At 40.2% G+C, this 19,148-nt stretch overlaps 2 protein-coding genes across 3 annotated transcripts in view; one reads left to right on the forward strand and one right to left on the reverse strand.

Annotated features, from left to right (window-relative positions):
- The first annotated feature begins 3,294 nt into the window (after positions 1–3,294).
- On the forward strand, positions 3,295–14,088 carry pgr (progesterone receptor). Its single transcript, XM_074640444.1, has 8 exons — positions 3,295–4,613; positions 5,988–6,097; positions 7,083–7,199; positions 7,445–7,750; positions 8,596–8,740; positions 8,877–9,007; positions 9,371–9,528; positions 11,086–14,088. Exons 1-8 carry the CDS (start codon positions 3,703–3,705, stop codon positions 11,239–11,241), a joined length of 2,034 nt encoding a protein of 677 aa, XP_074496545.1. The 5' UTR covers positions 3,295–3,702; the 3' UTR covers positions 11,242–14,088.
- The window catches only part of arhgap42b (Rho GTPase activating protein 42b), an 87,229-nt gene continuing 80,698 nt past the window's right edge, over positions 12,618–19,148 (reverse strand). For both annotated transcript variants that reach the window (XM_074640438.1, XM_074640440.1), the window contains 3 exons: positions 17,460–17,522; positions 17,280–17,359; positions 12,618–15,098 (listed from right to left, as the gene is read on the reverse strand). In XM_074640438.1, the coding sequence (XP_074496539.1) occupies positions 15,010–15,098; positions 17,280–17,359; positions 17,460–17,522 (232 nt within the window). In that variant the 3' untranslated portion in view covers positions 12,618–15,009. The remainder of the gene's footprint in view (positions 15,099–17,279; positions 17,360–17,459; positions 17,523–19,148) is intronic.

The following is a 19,148-nucleotide window of genomic DNA, read 5'->3' on the forward strand; positions in this document are numbered from 1 at the left end:
GGAGAGTGTCAGAAAAAAAAGACTAATCTTGATGGCCTAACAAAGGCCACAAGGAGACCACCGTAGTCCAAACAGGTCCAAGCTGAACAAGAATCCAGTTATCCACCTGCTCCAGGGATCAGCACACCTTCAGCAGTGCCTTGTTGTCCAAGCGTTTATTGAATCCAGCCAGTTCTTGGCTCCTTTACTGCTCAGTTTACTTTTATATATGTATATATATATATATATATATATATATATATATATATATATATATATATATATATATATATATATATATATATATATATGTCACTGTGTTCTTTTAGGTACAAAGATGTCCAGAAACTGAATTCAACCTAAATTATCTCCTCCTTCAACTCTACTCTCACTCCTCTCTCTGTCCTCCTCCATGCTGCTTTTCTTAGTTGATTACCTCTCATTTATCTCCTCACCTTCCCCACCGTCTTTTCCAGGTCAGGGTGGAAAAGGGCAATTTTGTCTTTTTTCTCTCTTTTCCCCCTTTCTTTTACAAAGTAAACATCATTTATTGGTCGGCATCACAAACAGAACATGTAGAAAGTGTCTGCTAACCGTGTTAACTGACTTTCAGCCAAATGTGTCGTGGTTGCTCGTAGTGACCGCAGCTGAAAACAGGAACAGAACATGTAGCTGTCCTCATAAAAGCCTTCAATTTAACTTTAATCCATTTAAAATACATACTCATCTGTGTTTATTATCTACTCTGACCATTTAACTAAGTTACTACGAGCAACCATGGACGCTTTCGGCTGAAAGCCGGGTTCGTCCATACCGCCCCTCCATCCCCCATCTGAGTATCTCCACCAACAGCATGAGAACCACCTTTGCAAAGGTACCATATTTTTCTCACAAGCCAATCAGAGACCTTTTTCGGGAGGAAGTCTTAAAGAGACAGGCGCTAAAACGAAGCGTTTCAGACAGAGGGTGAATACAAGTATATGCAGACTGACAGTATGAGAAAAATAATGTGTTTTTTGAACATTAAAGCATGTAAACATGTTCTAGTAGAAACCCAAAATACAAGTATGAACTTGGGAATGAGCATGATATGTCCCCTTTAACATCCTTGATTCCCCCCCCCCTCGGTGTAAATTTATCTCGTCCATATGTATCTGTACAGTTAATCACATGGTGGCTCTAATGGAACTTTTTTCTTGTTGCACAGGCTCTGCTCCACTAATATGCACTACTGACTGCTAACATATTATGGTGCTGCCTGCTACCAGCTGTTTCTATGATTTGATTTAGAGGCGATTTTTCCATCTGGAGAAAAAAAGCAGTTCAGATAAAAAAAAAAGAAGCGTATGTTTGGATTTGTCAGTGGCAGCTTCATAAGTCAGACGTAACATAAATATAAATGAAGCTTGTTGATAATTACTGCCTCTGTGAATATCAAGTTATACAAGGTAACTTCAAATCAATCAACAGGTTTTTTAAATTTTCTTACAGGACATTAACTTTTAGATTTTTGAATGTTGCGTTTTATCAAGCGATCAACATGAAGCATAATATTTAATTGACACAATTAAAATGTGTTGATTATCTTCATCTCATGGAGTAGAGGGGGTTTATGTTTTTTTCGAAGCACAGGCTGCTGTGCTCTCCCACGCTGGCTCTGAAGCAAGGCTAATGTCTGAGAACAGTCTGACCTGTCAGGTAGACAAACAGCTCACCTCCATCTGCAGTCAGGCCAGAAAAGTAAAGCTGTCAAGTCCGTGAACAGAGCTACTGGGAAGCATTTCTACCAAGGAAATCTAAGGGACGGACATGGCACTCATTACAACAGCAACACTGATAAAATAACCACACTATTATTTCCTATAAGATGAACATCAGTCTGCAAGTGTCTGCAATAGTAGACATTTTATCTAAAAGTACCAGAAGATAGGGGGTTGGAGAAGAAATGAAGATTGGCTGTTTTACCATGAGCGTCACATTTACAGATTAAAGCCTTGTCTGAAAAGTAGGCCATTACAGCATTCGAACACATCATGTAGATTTGAATGTGAAACAGTTATCCAAGTATTATGTAGGCCACAGAATGAGAATCCCCCTCTGATATTGTCAGACAAAATGACGTAGGTCTGAGATAGGGCCAAGGACTACGTGTGCATCATAAGCACATGCATCAACAAGCTGATTAACTTGAATAGTGAAACGCTATCTGTTATCTCACCAAGATTACAGAAATGAGACAAGTAGAAAGGAGGTTAGGGTGCCACAGAGGACCACCATACAGAAGACGCATGGTAAATATTCTTGACTTTATCACAATGGCTGTTGCGTTTGGTCAAATAAACAACAAAAATGTTTGAATTGAGAATTTGAAATGTGCAAAATGGAAAACATCTGAAAATTAAACAGAAATGAATTGCGTTGACATTATTACAGACCTTACATAACCCTCTGTTAACTTACTTGAACAGCTCACAGTCACTTCGATTGGATGATGTAAAATTAAAACAAAGCACAAATGGGACGGACATAATTTGGTCCTCTGATTCTCCAACCTGCTTCTTCATTACAAACAAACCCTATAGCTACACGAGATACAACTCACTCATAACAAAGAAAGGGCTGTCAATCGATTCAAATATTTAATTGTGATTAATCACATGATTGTCCATAGTTAATTGCGATTGATAGCAAATTAATCACACATTTTCATCTGTTCAAAATGTACCTTAAAGGGAGATTTGTCAAGTATTTAATACTCTTATCAACATGGGAATGGACAAATATGCTGCTTCATGCATATATTTATTATTGGAAATCAATCAACAACACAAAACAATGACAAATATTGTCCAGAAACCCTCACAGGTACTGCATTTAGCATAAAGAAATATGCTCAAATCATAACATGGCAAACTGCAGCCCAACAGGCAACAACAGCTGTCAGTGTGTCAGTGTGCTGACTTGACTATGACTTGCCCCAAACTGCATGTGATTATCATAGAGTGGGCATGTCTGTAAAGAGGAGACTCGTGGGTACCCATGGAACCTATTTTCATTCTCATATCCTGAGGTCAAAGGTCAAGGGACCCCTTTGAAAATGGCCATGCCAGTTTTTCCTCGCCAAAATTTAGCGTAAGTAACTTAGAGAAAGCATTGTAGTTCATTGTCTCATCTTCAAAAGGCACCAATATTTTCTAATTTGGCCAAACATGTCGTCATGTTGTCCCTCATTCATGACCAGTAGGGTGGAGACTAATGGCTGGCTCATTTCCTGTAGGTGTGCTGTAGCTCCATACATCTCTCCATCAGGCTCTCTGCATTGATTCTTCCTCTGGCATCCTTTGGACGATTGGCTGTTTGGTCTGAATGAGGAAAGCTATTGGAACTCTGTGAAACATGACACCTCCAACCAGAACAGGGGACTATACTTGAATCTACTTAAACAGGCCGGCTTGATTTTGTGAAAGAGCTCATAATTACGCACTTTAATCCCTCACCATCAACAGGCTAAAAGTTGTTTCTCTTTGTTCTGAACAGCAGTTAACTTGCAGGGAATAGACTCGTATGTGAAAGAAAGACGTAGTCACAGCCTTGTGTCGACTGGGAGGAGGATAAGTGGACAGACTCTGCAGCAGCAGCAACTCCTCACACAGCGTCCAACTCCTCACACAGCGTCCAACCTCGGAGCGCACTCCCGTCTACTGTGTGCTGCGCGCTCACAACATGGACAGTAAAGTAACCGGGAGGATGAGCACCATCAGTACTTCCATCGCTGATTCCACCGACTCAAGAGTAAGTGACTTGATTGAAGCCGAGTACATTAATACCAGATTCTCTACCGAGTCACCGTCCCAAACCTGCATGTCGTCCTCCGTGCGTCATTTCGGCACCGCCGGCTATCTGTTCCACGGGTCAAATACAAACAGCGACAGCGCCGTGTTGAAAGACTGTACCATGCTAGATGGCAAACACTTTTATGACCGCAGCGGTGAATATCTCAAGTGTGACGGGGTGTCTTGGGGCAACTTTGTCAAATTGCAGAGGACCAATGTGGCCACAGCCGAAAGTTTGCATTCACGCGCGAGTTTGAACCCGTCCCCGACATCCGGAGCGTGTAAGTTCATCAAAGATGAGAAGGAGCCTTCTGTGATTATGGACCAGTCCTGCTCCAGCTTCGACCCATCAGCGGAGATAGCCGCTCTGGACAGCTGCTGTGACAGCGACACGAAGCTCAGTGACGGGGAGTCGAGCAGTTTCACCTCGGCTGCTGCTGCGGCTCCTCGACCGGTCCTGGACGGATCTCAAAACTGTATGATCGAGCTGAACCAGTCGGAGCAGGTACGGGCTCTCAGCCAGGTGAGGACTGACTCCAGGTCTGGCTTGTCCCCAGCCCAGCATCAGCATAAGCATCAGCAGGTGAACCAGCATCAGCAGCATCATCAGCAGCATGTGTCCATGTACAAGAGCGAGGTTCCCCGCTGGCAGATGCAGACGTCTCCGGCTGAGCCCCAGTACTGGTGCCCCTCAGCAGGGGGGACCGAGGACCCGTACGCTCACAGCGGCTATGATGGGATCCAGAACCAGAACCAAGGCCTGGCTCAGAGGAACTCATCACCTTTCTCCATGTTCCCCGGGTAATTAGTTCATTACTACACACCTTCACCGTGATGGAAACATGAATAATCAAAACTGGGCCTCTATAGGCTACATACATTGATGATCAGATAGTAATTATTATAAGTCAGTCTGGTCATTTCTGAGTCAGAGCAAATGGAAAAAACAAACTGTTATCTGACAAGGAGTCATGTCTCTATATCTAAACTGACATCTGTCTCTCTTGGAAACGTTATGAATCAAGTTCATTTGTATTGAACACAAGTTCAAAAGGCTGAGAGAAGATCTGATCACATTTGTTCTGTTTTCAGTTTGGTCACTTTTGGACCCTTAAACAAGTTGTAACCATCTCTTGCTCTACTCCCTCTAAACTCTGGGTCCTCAATTGTCCCTCAGTCTTACCTTGCAAACACAAGGGCATCTTTAATAAGCTTTAAATTCACTCAAGGGTTAAACAAGCCAATCAGAGTTTAGACTTAATTAAAGCAACATTTAGTTCTCAAGGATCAAACTCAGTTGATCTACTGCAGAGGTTCTCAAACTTTTTAGGGACCCCTCACAGGGGAGAACATTTTCCAAAATTGTCTTAATCGTAACACCGATTAAGTTTAGCTTATTACCATTTGTACTCTTAAATGGAACTATTTGTATTCTAAAACAATTCAACCTAAATACTTCAGACATGTTTCATAGTGATAAACAGAAAACACATTTCAATTTGAATCATGTTAAGATAAGATGAAATAATCCTACATTAGTCCCACAGCGGGGAAATTTGAAATGTTATTGTTATAATGTAATGTTATGTTATTCAATATTAATATAGCCTACCTTTTAAACAGAGGGCAATTTTATTCTAATTGCATTTGGACTCAACTTGACAGCATTTACAGCCCACATTTCAGACAAGTGATCTTTCAGAAAATGAACAGTAGCAATACTGGAAAAGTCCTAATAAATCCAAACATGTAAACTTACCAGTCTAATGCTGACTTTCAGTAAATGCTTAACATTTTAAAAAATTAACTTAAAAATTAAAAATCATAACAGAGTTTCTGAGTTAACATGGGTGGGAGTAATGGACACAATATGTTTGTTTTAATTGGCGCAAATGGTCCCCATCTGTTAGATATGCACTTTTAAATGATACAGCATCATTTAATAATTTATAGCTAATTATTCTGCGGACCCCCCTGAGATTGCTACGTGTCCCTGGGTGTCCCCGGACCCCACTTTGAGAAACACTGATCTATTGTACATTTCACCTACTTGTAAAACGTTTTAAAATCAAGGTGTTCTGCTTAAGACGGCACGGACCTGTCTGCAGTTTTTTCATGAATTCAGCTTCTTTGATGAGCTCATCAATGTATGTTTTTTTTCTTTTCTTTTTCCAGTATGCCACCTCAGAGACTGTGTGTGATCTGTGGGGATGAGGCATCTGGTTGCCACTACGGAGTCTTAACCTGCGGGAGCTGCAAAGTCTTTTTTAAAAGAGCAGTCGAAGGTGAGCAAAGACAAACTGTTATCTGCCTCTGGAGATGTTGCGTTCTTTACACAAAGTTTCCTTTTCTTTTATTTTTGTATACGCTTTCAGTCAAATATTGTCCAAGCCTCCCACATATGCTGTAGGGAATAAAGCCATCAGCTACAGAAGACAGTTTAACTGCTTTATTTCCCAGATTGTATTCTATTTCAAGATGCTTTTAAACATCTGGCCAGTGACAGCTGATCAAACGTGCATGACTGTTTTAATTGCGCTCCTCCTTTGGTTTTCATTTCCCCACTCCAATCTATGATAAACCTTTTTCCATTGCCTGTGTTCTGTTTGGTGCATGTGTAGTTTCATGCCTGCTGTTGTTACTTTATTACATTAAACATGCTGTATAATGTACAAACTTGATTTTTTAGGGTGCCTGTAAATGAAAATGAAAAATATGTCTCCGGTGCCAACCTATTAAGTTCTTTCTGTTAATCAGTGTTCCCACCAAATAAACTAAAAGATGAGAAAAATTAAATAAAAAACATTAAAGGCGATGTTACAGGCTGTGATTAAATATTATGTCAGCTATTACAAGTGTACAGTGAACGCTGTATCGCATTGAAAAGGAGTTAACGCATCAAATTTGACTGACCTTCTATGGTAGTCGTTAGAGGTCATTACCAACAGTATCACATTGACCAATGTTCACCGTGTTCTTCGTCTCGGACTTGTTTTTCCTTGTTATCTTTCAACGTGAGATATATAAGAGCCACTATGTCTCACCATGGCCGTGTCACTCTGTCCTCACAGCCTTGCCTCTATCTAATTTTCTCCTTTAGATCTCTCCTGAGAACACCGCCTCGGTGCGGATGGAGTAGCCATGTTAATAGTCAAGAGCCCCTTCAACACTTTTCCCCCCTCATTACGTGCCTCTCCTCCTCCTTACATGTTTGAAAATCAAGTGCTTGTTAAAATTGCCTGCTTTGTCTGTTCCCCTTTTACTCAACAGGCCATCACAGCTACCTCTGCGCCGGGCGAAATGATTGCATTGTGGACAAAATTCGGCGGAAAAATTGCCCTGCGTGTCGCCTCCGAAAGTGCTATCAAGCGGGAATGATGCTCGGAGGTACAATTTTCTTTTTGCACGCTAACACGGAGCTAATGCACCCATATGGCAGAAATAAAACTGGTTGTTTATGTAGCACTAAGCCTTCATGATCAGCATCGGAGAGAATGTTAAAAGGGCTCAGATCAAAAAAGACAAATTAAACAAGATCCTTTTGCAAAATTGTGAATTTTCTTGGCATAGATGGAAACAGCTCAGCGATGTGTTATCATCATATCTAACCCGGCCTTGCGCTTGTGTCACAGGCAGGAAGCTAAAGCGTTTCGGGGCCTTGAAAGCCTTGGGCATGGCCCCGTCCCTGATGTTCCAGTCCCACTTGGCCATGTCCAGCGACAATCAGGCCTTGACCTCCATGTCTTGCATACCAGGCATCCGTGAGGTGCAACTCTCCCAACAGATCATCAATATCCTGGAAAACATCGAACCGGAGATGGTGTACTCCGGTTACGACAGCACCCAGCTCGAAGGGCCGCATATTCTGCTCAACAGCCTCAACAGGCTGTGTGAGAAACAGCTGCTGTGGATCGTCAAGTGGTCCAAGTCCCTGCCAGGTAACGGCGCTCTGCAGCTCAGGGTCACCATAGTTGTCGCCATGGGGATCCGCCGGCCGGTCTCGCCGAAGGTCTCGGCCTTAAACACTGACTGAGATAGAAGGCCATGAATATTAGTTATGAGAGAAGTGATTCTAAGTGGTATCAAATAAATAATAATAATAATTAGTTTATCACAGGAAATGTTAACATTTTCTGAAATATTTAGAAATCAAGCTGTAAGCTGAGAAATATAGCACTGGAAAACCAATGTGCTGAGTATGATGATATATTAGTTAGGGATGCACCGATCCGACTTTTTCAGTCCTGATAGCGATACCTGGGCTTTGGGTACCAATCCAATACCAGTGTTTAATTAATTAGCTGTATGCCTCACTGTGTGGAAGTGACTGGGATCATTCTTTTATGTGCAAGACAACATCAGGCTTGACTTAAACATCACTTTCCTAACTTTGTAAAACAAAATGTAACAATTAAATACATAGATATAAATTTACTGAATTGTTCTTTATTATTAAATTAATAATAAATTGTACACCAACAACTTGGCAAAACTCGACTCTTCAAAATTAAAAGAAATTACAATTTAACCTTTTTAATGCAGAAACAAATTGTTCAAAACTTAAATAAAATTCCAGTATATCATGTATATAAACATAGAATTGAATTTTAATAGATCAGCTCCATTGTCACCGATATCCGATCCAGCTATTTGAGTCAGTTATCAGCCCGATATCTGATCTGGTATTGGTGCATCCCTAATATTAGTGCACAGATGTTATGACAGATTGCATCTATATGAAAAAAAAACCCAACTAAATACAGGATTTTGTTTTCTTTCTAAGGATTTCGTAACCTTCAGATCTCCGATCAGATGACCCTCATCCAGTACTCGTGGATGAACCTGATGGTGTTCTCTCTTGGGTGGCGCTCCTTTCAGAACGTCACCAGTGAATATTTATACTTTGCACCTGATCTGGTTCTTAGTCAGTAAGTAACCATCATCACAGAGGTGGCTTTTCCTTCCTGATGATTAAGAGTCATAACTTTATTTGTTTATTTTGGATGAAAAAGAGGCTCTCGGTTGTTCCGAAACATTAACCATTTTTATGTTTTTGTCTTTCAGGGAGCAAATGAGGAGATCTCCGATTTATGACCTGTGTCTAGCGATACAGTTCATCCCTCAGGAGTTTGCCAATCTCCAAGTTAGCCGCGAGGAGTTTCTCTGCATGAAAGCCATAATATTACTCAACACAGGTAAAAAAGCCACAATATTTCATGAATCAAAATGACACACTTTTCACCTCTTGTTAACCTTCCTGTTTGAATGAACCACACTCAGTGGTTACAGTGTTGCAAACAGAGATGTGAAGCTCTGATGATCCTCTACTGTAGAGCGGTAAAGGGAGTGTTGTACATGCTAATTTGACCTTTTAAAGATTTATGTAGCAGATGCTATCAAGTTCTAGTTTTACGATCATTGTTGCGTGGGATTTCTGTTACATTTCCTTAGTGTTTGTTTAGCTTTTAAAACTGTCTAATGAATCACTGTTCTACGTCTGGAAGTGCGGAATGTTGTTTAGAGACATTTTAATCTCTAAGTGTCCTGTCTGTTCTCAGTGCCTCTTGAGGGACTCAAAAGTCAGGCAGCATTTGAAGACATGAGACAAAACTACATCCGGGAGCTGACCAAGGCGATCCACATGAGGGAGAAGGGCTTGGTGTCCAGCTCACAGCGGTTCTACCACCTCACCAAACTGATGGACGCCATGCATGATGTACGCTCACCTTTTAGATCTGAGTACAACAACATTGATTTTCATCTTAAAGGGACGGTTTGGGTGTTTTTAATTGGGGTTGTGTGAGGTACTTACAGTATCCATAGTCGGTGTATAACCTACAGTAGATGACGGACGTCTCGGCCCCAGTTTGGAGAAGCAGACAGGAGCAAAGCAGCGTACTGCTGTGGACGGGGCCGGCAGCAAAACGTATTTTAGCCATGTAAAAGAAAGGCTCACCTAAATAGAAGTCAATACCACTTGTAAGCGGCAGTAGGCACAATGTTTTTGGCATCATTGGGCAAAAATCGCATAATAACCTTTCAGCATATTGTAATTCAAGTGTTCTGAGAGATAACTAGACTTCTGCTCCTCCTCATGGCTCTGTTTTCAGGCTTTAAAAAATCTAGCCTGTGACAGGAGACTTTGGCCAATCACAGGTCATTTCAGAGGGAGAGAGCGTTCCTATTGGCTGTTCATTCAACGGAGGCAGCTGTCAATCACTCGCGAACTCTGATCAAACAGTCAAACTGGGCAGCGCTGATTGAATATGAATCAATATTCTGTTACTGTAATGTCTATTTCTAGTCTCAAATGTTTTCAGAAACATCTTGTTAGTGTACTGTTTAGCTGTAAAATGAGAAAGTTTTTTCCGGCTGGTGGGCAGTGCTTGGTATTTCCTCAACTGATCTCAACATGGCTGCCGAGTCACAAACTTTCTCATTTTACAGCTAAACAGTACACTACGAGATGTTTCTGAAAACATTTTATGCAAGGAATAGGCATTACAGTAACAGAATATTGATTCATATTTGATCAGCGCCTCCTATTGACCATTTGATCGGAGTTCGCAAGTGATTGACAGCTGCTCAGAGACTGCAAGGCTCCAGCTCGGCTCTGATTGGTTGTTTTCCTCCGGTCTGTGAAATCTTGCTGATGTCATAAGGAGCACCGGAGGACACAGAGGCACATGATGTTTTTTTCAGATTACCTGCTCATGCACTGCTGTCAGGATATAGTGATTTATAGTTTTATAAAAATAACTTTTTAAAATCATATTTGCTCCAATTCTACCCACTGCTGCTTTAAGTGTACAATATATTTAGTCTATTTTCCGATGGGGAACTGAACTGAAAGTGATATATACTGTTTTTGTTAACGGAGTCTGGTGACTTTGAATTGAGTATAGACAAGTTTCCCTTTCAGTTCAGTTCCCTGTTGGAAAGGGCTGTGTGATGGTAAAATAAAGCGGTAAAAATATTAGAAATATACACTTAACGAACATAAATTTTTTAGGTGAGCCGTTCCTTTAGGTGATAATACGTTGTTGCTGCTGCCCCCGTCCACAGCAGTAATTGCTTCCATACGGTAACTCCTGTCTGTTTCTCCAAACTGGGCGTGTGCTGACCTTGATCTACTGTAGGTAGTAACACTGACTATAGATAAGTACCTCATACAACCCCACTTCAAAACACCGAAACTATCGCTTTAATCTAACTGCTACTTTAATGAGTAAAAAAGACAAACTTGAAAGTCTCTTTTATTTCTTTCCGACAGATAGTGAAAAAGGTCAACCTGTTCTGTCTGAGCACCTTCATCCAGGCAGACGCCATGAAAGTGGAGTTTCCAGAGATGATGACGGAGGTCATTGCCTCCCAGCTTCCCAAGGTCCTGGCAGGCATGGTGAGGCCCCTCATATTCCACACCAAGTGATGAAGCCAGCATATAGACGCCACAGATCTGCGGAGACATCTGGTGACTGGATTATTCACCCCACGATTACTGGATTCTTTATAGCCTTCACTATTGTAGTCAGTCATCTACACTTTTCCAAATAGCCTCTAACTGTCTCTAACATTGAAACAGAATGAACTTGTTCCCTAAAAAGATGTTTTATTAGTACAGGACTATCTATAAATTCAGAGGCATCAATCAATAAAGCTCCTCTGTATCATTCTGGTGTATCCAACCTTCCCCATCTTAAAGCTTGTGTGTAGATGGTTCTTACTAGGCGATGTACAGGAGGTTTTGAGAACCACTAGAGATACTGATATTTTTACAAAAAAGTAAAAAAAAAAAGTTTGAATAATCAGCATTCTCATGAACATTTCATTCTTAATAACAGCAGACATGCAGGAGCCACTGAAACATGCTACTACTTAAACTAATGAAATTCTTTTAGGGTAGCAGAGTGATCTACTGCACCTACTTCAGGGAGGAGAAACTGGCAAGATAACCATCTGTAAAACATTTGATTAAAAATAAATACTTACTGTGATTTTCAGTGAGCCAGAAATACTTCAGTCAGAGCACACCTCCACCATGGCTGCATGATACCTGAAATGTGTGATTTTTTATAATAGAACTAGGGCTGTCAATCGATTCAAATATTTAATCGTGATTAATTGCATGATGGTCCATAGTTAAACATGATTAATTGATCGCACATTGCCTCCTTTGCGACAAGCTAATATGACATGGTTGGTACCAATGGATTCCTGAGGTTTTCTAGTTTCAGATGATACCAGGTTAATGCGTTAACAAATTTGCATTAACGCATTACTATTGAGTTAGCTTTGACAGCCCTATGAAAAACACAACCGTCTAAAAGTAGGGACACAAAGAAAAAACTGTATTTTAATACACTTACAATACATTCTATCTGTTCAACCTGTTTTACATGTTGAATATAGAGTTTCTCGCCGCAGTGGGCACAAGCTAAACTCACCAACTGTGACAAAAACTTTGGACCACAGGTCTAATAAATCACGCTGTTTATTTATAGACATGTTTATGCACCGTCAAGACACAGTAGATGATTGCAAGGAAACAAGTTTGCTGTAGAAAAAGGATGCCAAATGATACAATACATTATATTACATCATTTCCCCCTTGCAAATCCAGACTGTGAGGGAGTATTATTCAGGCATGAAGGGTTCAAGGCCACCTCGCATTTTTTAAGATGTAAATGGAAAAGAACATCCTGATCTTGGCGAGATCTCAAATACCTTTCCGAATCCATTTTTTGGCCACCGGAGAAAGTGTTTTTTACTTTAGAGTCAGTTTGTAATAACTGAAGAGTGAAAGTGTTTCTGAAATAGTATCACTGAAGTTAACTTTTTAGATAATTATGGACTTTGGAAATGTTGTGACAGTAATAGAAAAATTAAATATTAAATGGTATCTTTAACATAATATAATCTGATACATGTCTAGTTGTCATTACTAGTACACCAGTGTACTAGTGAGTAAAGTACCACAAGAGGCATTAAAAAAGGTTCACTTCATGAACATAGCATTCATGACATTGTACAAAAACACATTTTTACATATACGGGCATATATTTGGTGTGATAATTTAAAGTTATAAACAGTTACACAAAGTAAATATTTTTGATTAGCAACTACAGAAGGACTCATGAGCGTTAATGTACAGTACAGTACCGTGTAGCTAACCAGAAAGTGCACTGCAGCAGTGAGCAGGTTCAGTGGATGAACAATGATCACAGGCCATAAACATGAAAGTTAAGGTGCAAAACCCATTATGCTTTTTTCTATTAGACTCTAATAGATTACATTATTATCATTATTATAAATCACAGTTTGTTCGATTACAGCGAATAGAAAATGTTTATGAAACTAACGGCTTGATGAAAGGAAATTGTTATGTTGATATAATGGGAAAGTTAAAAGATAATATATTTCTGAGAATAAAACTTGTGAAATTGGGTGTGAATATTTTGTGATTCTGGAGGTTAATACTGGGACTAAAAACATCAGTGCAGTCGATGGGTAATATATTTACATCCAACAATAATGTCATACCTATAGAGTGCTACAGGAAGGAGTTCTACAACCTGGCAATGAGTTAGCATTTTAACACTTCCGGTTTCCTCGTCTGGAAGTCAATGGGTTTTTAGTTGTGATATGTCGGTCGCGAACGAGCCGGCTCTTTTAAGTGAACGATGGGAGCCGGCTCCCGCCCGAGAGCCGTTTTTAAATTTTGTTTTAATTAATTCAAGGCAGAATGATAGGATGATCTTCTCCGCTAACGGTCTACAGGTACAGAGCAGGAGGGAGAGGAGGAGAGAAAGAGAGAGAGGAGTGCGGTGCGCGAATAGCAGACAAGATGAGTGAGTCGGAAACGAAGCAGTATGTAAAATTATGGTATTCTGGAAATTATAAGGTTTAGTATAATTATTTTGAATAATTTAAGTGATATATGTGCACACATAATAATCACAGGTCAAAACAGTGATACATTTGGCTGACTTATAAAAGGCAGAAGTGGTAAAAAGAAGAGCCGTTTGGGAGCCGAAAGAGTCGGCTCTTCTGGTGAGCTGAGCCAAATGATCTGGCTCACTAAAAATAGCAGGAACTCCCATCACTAGTTTTCAGTCGGGGTGTCATAATTACAATTCTAATTCGGAAATCGATCGAAATTGGCTTTCGAGCTCGACCATCAAAATCAAAAGCAGGATTGACGATTTTTTTTTTTTCTCCGACTCTGCCCACACGTACATTTGAAGGAAAATCCAGCTGGACTCAAGAAATGTAACAGGTGGCTGAGTGTTTCATGGTTTGAACAAAAAAATAAAAAAATAAACCAGAATAAAAATCACAATAATCCAAAAAATCACATGAACCACCATGTTCTGAACAGACACATTACATTACAAACACTAACAAAAGTAACTTTTGCATTTTGGAACATAAAACAGCAAACGTAAACTACCCAGTCCAGCACTTGGGACTAGGCAGGCATGATGGGAAATGTGGACCGTCCCTATAGCTACGTTTTGTAGTTAGAAGCCTGAAATAAGATCTGTGGTTAACGCAAGCTTAAGAGATTTTAACGTTTTATTTTACGATATAAAATATATCAATAAATACCCCACTTGTGTATTTGAAGCCTTTATGTGTCTTTAAAAAGGCGGTTGCTAAATGAGACTGCTAAACGTCATCACGCCGATTTGTCCTTCGTTACAGCGTTGTTGTGTATACTTGTGCTACGTGACCGTGGTGTAGTTTGTTTATACCTTAACGTTAGCTTTTTTAATCCTGGTGATTGCATTTAAGCTTCAAAAATGATAAAAGCGGTGTTGATCTGTGGAGATTATTTTAAGATTAACATAAACAAGCCTATTTTTCTCCAGTAATCCAAGTCGAGGGAACCGGGGGGGCGATGCTAACTTCCTGGTTGGCCTGTAAAAATAACCCTGGAGCACTCTATTACTTCTTAACTTGTGAATCTCTGCAGATTCCCCAAACATTTCACAACGAAGTCATTACAGAAAATGAGGCACATATTTTGGACTTCTAGCACTGTTAAAGCATTACTGCCATGCTTGATATCTCCTAAGACACAAGCCACAAAATGCAGAAATATCAGTTACCAGCAATAATAGGAACATTACAACAATCAGCAACATTGTGTATTGCTTTTTTTTCTCCATGGATACCATGAAAAAGATGCAATGTTTAGAGGAAGACGACATAATTCTCGGGGATTAGACCTGTTCTTCCCTCGTATGTTGCTTGGAGCCAGCCGGGTTCAACAGAGGCGTAGACTACAGGACAAAAAGAGAGAAAATACTGAAATGGAAGCAAAGCAGACTCTTGATCTAGTATAACCTGATTAGAATCACTGAGCCTGTATTTGGTTACACTATTTCCCAGAGTTAGAGAAAAATAGATGCTATTAGGCGGAAAAATAAACATTTCCAGCAGATTGGGAAGACTCTGGGTCAGACTGCTCTTTGAATTCAGTCCCTACGGGGTATTTAAGCAGGATTGAAAAGCAAGATTGCCTTTGCTTAATCACACGCATACAGTAGAAGCCATGAAAACATCAAGCTTAATCATCGCTCAGATGCACCGAAATAAAGAGCAACAGCTTTAAAGATCATTTGCTAAAACGATCTAGCAGAGACATGTTGAATATGGATGCAGAGAGAAAACTGGCCCGTTAACGTTGAGAGCAATAAAAGTGCTGCCGGTAAGTGGTGGGGAGCTTTTGTTGACGTTTTTGCGTTTGGCTGCTGGCTCTGCTGCTGCCTGTGTTAACAGGGAACAGGCACTAGTGCCTTCCATCACTAGGTTACAGTGACCTGCCTGCACCGGCTGCTGGCCAAGTCATTTCCTCATGGAAAAGGCAAGAGGCAATAAAAAATCCTGGGGCTGTTTATGCTTTAGCAATGCACATGGGGGTGTCAAGCTAAGAAAAAAAAAGATTTGATGCCGGGGAATTAGCCAAGTGCTCGCCGTGTGTTGCCAGTACACAGCAGACTGTGTGGGTGTACACTGTCCAAATGTCCAATCAGCCTACACAAGGCTGCATGTGTGCTGCCGGGAGCATAGACATATATACAGAGACGCCGCATTGACTCCTGGATCGTACATCAATGTGGGCGCCATATTGGACAGGGCAAGACTGACCCGTAAACACATACAAGTGAACGGGGGAGCTGCCATTTTTCTGGATAAAAAGCACTATAACGTTTACATTTCTCAACTGATTTCAACGAGCCGTTTGGTATTCAAACATTTATGATCTACGAGGAGTGACGTTAAGTTTTTTCTTTTCCCAAAAATTTTGTTGAAAAAAAGTTAAATACGTTACTGCTGCCAGTTCATGGAGCACCAGTCTGTCATTCAATATGGTGGGATTCAAACAATTATTAGGTAATTATTATAAACTAGTACTATCATATCACATTTTCCTTTAAGCATTTTTCACATTATCAACTGTTAACGTGAGGTAATGTTAGCTTATTGATGTTCATGTCTAACATGATATCGTGTCTAAAACATGAAATGTACGATATGTATTAAAATTGATATGTGTCTGATACTGCAAACAATAAAACTGATGGCATGTCTTGGTTAACAATTACGCTATTAGAGGATTTTTTTTATAATTGCTGTATTATCACCATTATTTGAATAACTTCAGATCATAACTAATATTATACTAATAGTTATTGTTACCATTATTTATTTATGTACTATTATTTGCCTGCTATTCTGATTGCTCTTATTAGAAAGTACATAATAGTAGTTGCAGTAGAATTGTTAGGGTTAATGGAATTGAAAAGTGATCCGTTTCATTCTGAAACATCAACATTTTGTTTCAAAACAAAACTCCTCATCTCTTCTCCGACATGATTTTGACATCAGATGATTTGCTACCATTACACTTCATAGAGATGTTTTCTCAAGCAGTAAGCAAGCAAGATCACTAAAACGGAGGAAGACATTTCATTGTACATTATATTATATTATATCACATTAAACAGTTTTTATATTATACAATCTTTACAAGTATTAACCTTAAACAGGTAAAAAAAGCTATCACGTAAGTAATTCAATTCATGTAATGTTAAGCCTACGGTACACACTCATCACCTGAGTGTCCAGCAGCGATTATAGCTTAACTATCGAGATTCTAAGTAACTGGAGACAGAACTTTATTTTTCTACTCCACATAGATCATAAACATTTGAATGAAAAAAGGACTCATTGAAATCGGTTGAGAAATGTAGACGTTGCAGTGTTTTTTAAGCAGAAAAACGGCAGCACCCCCATTCACTTGTATAGGGTTACAGGCCAGTCTTGCCCTGTCCAAAATGGCGCCCGTGTTTATTATCGCAGCAACGGGCTTCTATGTATATATGTGTCTATGGTTGGGGGCACTTCTGCAGCAAAGTAACTGAAGCATATAGTGTTTGCTTTGCATTGGCACTGCTTACCGTTTGAGAAGTGCGCCCCCTGGGGGAAGCTAAGCTCGTGGCTGTGCTCTGCCTCGCAGGAATACATCGCCTTGGCATCTCTATAAAGACAAACAAAAAAAACAGGCAATGTCACGGCAGATGTGAAGAGATGGGAGTGGGAATAATTAAAACTGTTGCAGATGGTGTCGTGTGCAGCACCTTCCGACTGGAACCGACTGTGAGGAAGAGGCATTTTCAAAAAGCAGCGCTCTGGCAGCGACCCTGAAACAATATGAAAAAAACAATAGTGTTCAGTCCACTTGTATATAGAGGATAAACTAAACAGCTGATGTGTTTGGTAAATGATGTCATCCAAAGACAAATTATGTCCTGTGATTACATAATAAAGTAAAATACTATTTGGATATGTCTATCAATCAGCAATGCTGCCTCAGAGTGAAACCTAAACAAAAACAAGTCTTTCAACTTTCTCTTGGCTCTTGCCCGCGTTCTTCATTGTTTAGAATGAGGTCAAAAGCGTAACGACACAATACGGGAGGTTTCCTTCCTCCGGGCGGACCCGGCTCCAGCGCGGTACTGAATTGAGTTTAACTATATAACAAGGCTGCACTTGACCCTGCTGCGCACCAACCTCAGAGTCAAGGGGGACAGGAGAGCCATAGAGCAAGCTGGTGTGGGTGCTATACAAGGAAACTACTTGAGAGACCGTGTGTGCGACTCGCTTCTCAGACATGACAAGTCGAACAACCTATTTGTCCCTGGAGAAGGAGTGCAGACTGCTGCTGGGTCACATCAACCCCGGAGCAGGCAGAGCGTAATTAAAGGCAGCTCTCCCACCAGAGAGGAGAAGACATAAATCTACCAACACATACTCATCTGATCTCAGAGACCTTGCAATGCTCAACACTCATAAACAGACGGAGGAGGAGGCTGACGACTCAGAGGGGAGAGACAGAGACAGGGAAGAGGACAGACAGAAAGGCTGCTCGACTACTGTCCTCCAGCCTTATTTACTTGCAGCTATTTTGTAGGGGCAGACATGCACATAATTGCCCTTATATATACTGTATATCTGCAAAACTATCAGAGGTACCAGAGGACAACAAACAATGGTTATTTTCATTATTAATTGATTTGTCTGTGGTTGTTTTTGAATAATCAATTAATCATTTTGCCTACAAAATATCAGAAAATAGTGAAAATGTTTTCCTAAAGCCACGATAACAGCTTTAAATCACTTGTTTTTTCAGACCAACAGTTCAAAACCCAATATATGAATTAGATTTATAACGATATAAAACGCAGCAAATCCTCACATTTGAGAGCTGGGCACCATTGATTTGGTGTTTTTGCTTTAGCTGAAGTGGGTAACTGAGCAAATATGATAAATAAAACTGTCACTTTATCCTGTCAATAATGCATGAACAGATAATCTGTGGAAAAAAAAATCAAGTTCCTCTTTGTCTTCTTAGTGCTCCTAATGCATTTGCAAGATTTCAGAGCGCCAAAGGAAAACAACCAATCAGAGCCGTGGAGATCCGATCAAACGGTCAAACTAGGCAGCGCTGATCAAATATGAATCAATATTCTGTTACTTTAATGCCTATTTCTCTTCTCAAATGTTTTCAGAAACATCATGTAGTGTACCGTTCAGCTGTAAAATGAGAAAGTTTGCTCCGGCCGGTACGTGGTGCTTGGTTTTGGCTTGATTGTTTTCAACATGGCGGTAGGGTCACAACCTTTCTCATAGAATAGTAGAGAATCCTCGGCTCTCATTGGTTGTTTTGGTTTGGCCGCGGTGAAAACATGCATATACCATTAAGAGCACTAGGAGGACACAGAGGAACATGTTTTTTTTCACAGATTATCTGTCTCATGCGCTTCCTT

This window comes from Sebastes fasciatus, chromosome 7 (assembly GCF_043250625.1).
Source record: "Sebastes fasciatus isolate fSebFas1 chromosome 7, fSebFas1.pri, whole genome shotgun sequence".
Classification (NCBI taxonomy): domain Eukaryota; kingdom Metazoa; phylum Chordata; class Actinopteri; order Perciformes; family Sebastidae; genus Sebastes; species Sebastes fasciatus.

What these genes read in the sequence shown, in the direction of transcription:
- pgr (XM_074640444.1), top strand. Translation starts at nt 3,703, where the DNA reads ATGGACAGTAAAGTAACCGGGAGGATGAGCACCATCAGTACTTCCATC. An exon ending in AGCGGGAATGATGCTCGGAG is followed by an intron (nt 7,200 to 7,444) that starts GTACAATTTTCT and finishes CTTGTGTCACAG; the next exon opens with GCAGGAAGCTAAAGCGTTTC. An exon ending in CATAATATTACTCAACACAG is followed by an intron (nt 9,008 to 9,370) that starts GTAAAAAAGCCA and finishes GTCTGTTCTCAG; the next exon opens with TGCCTCTTGAGGGACTCAAA.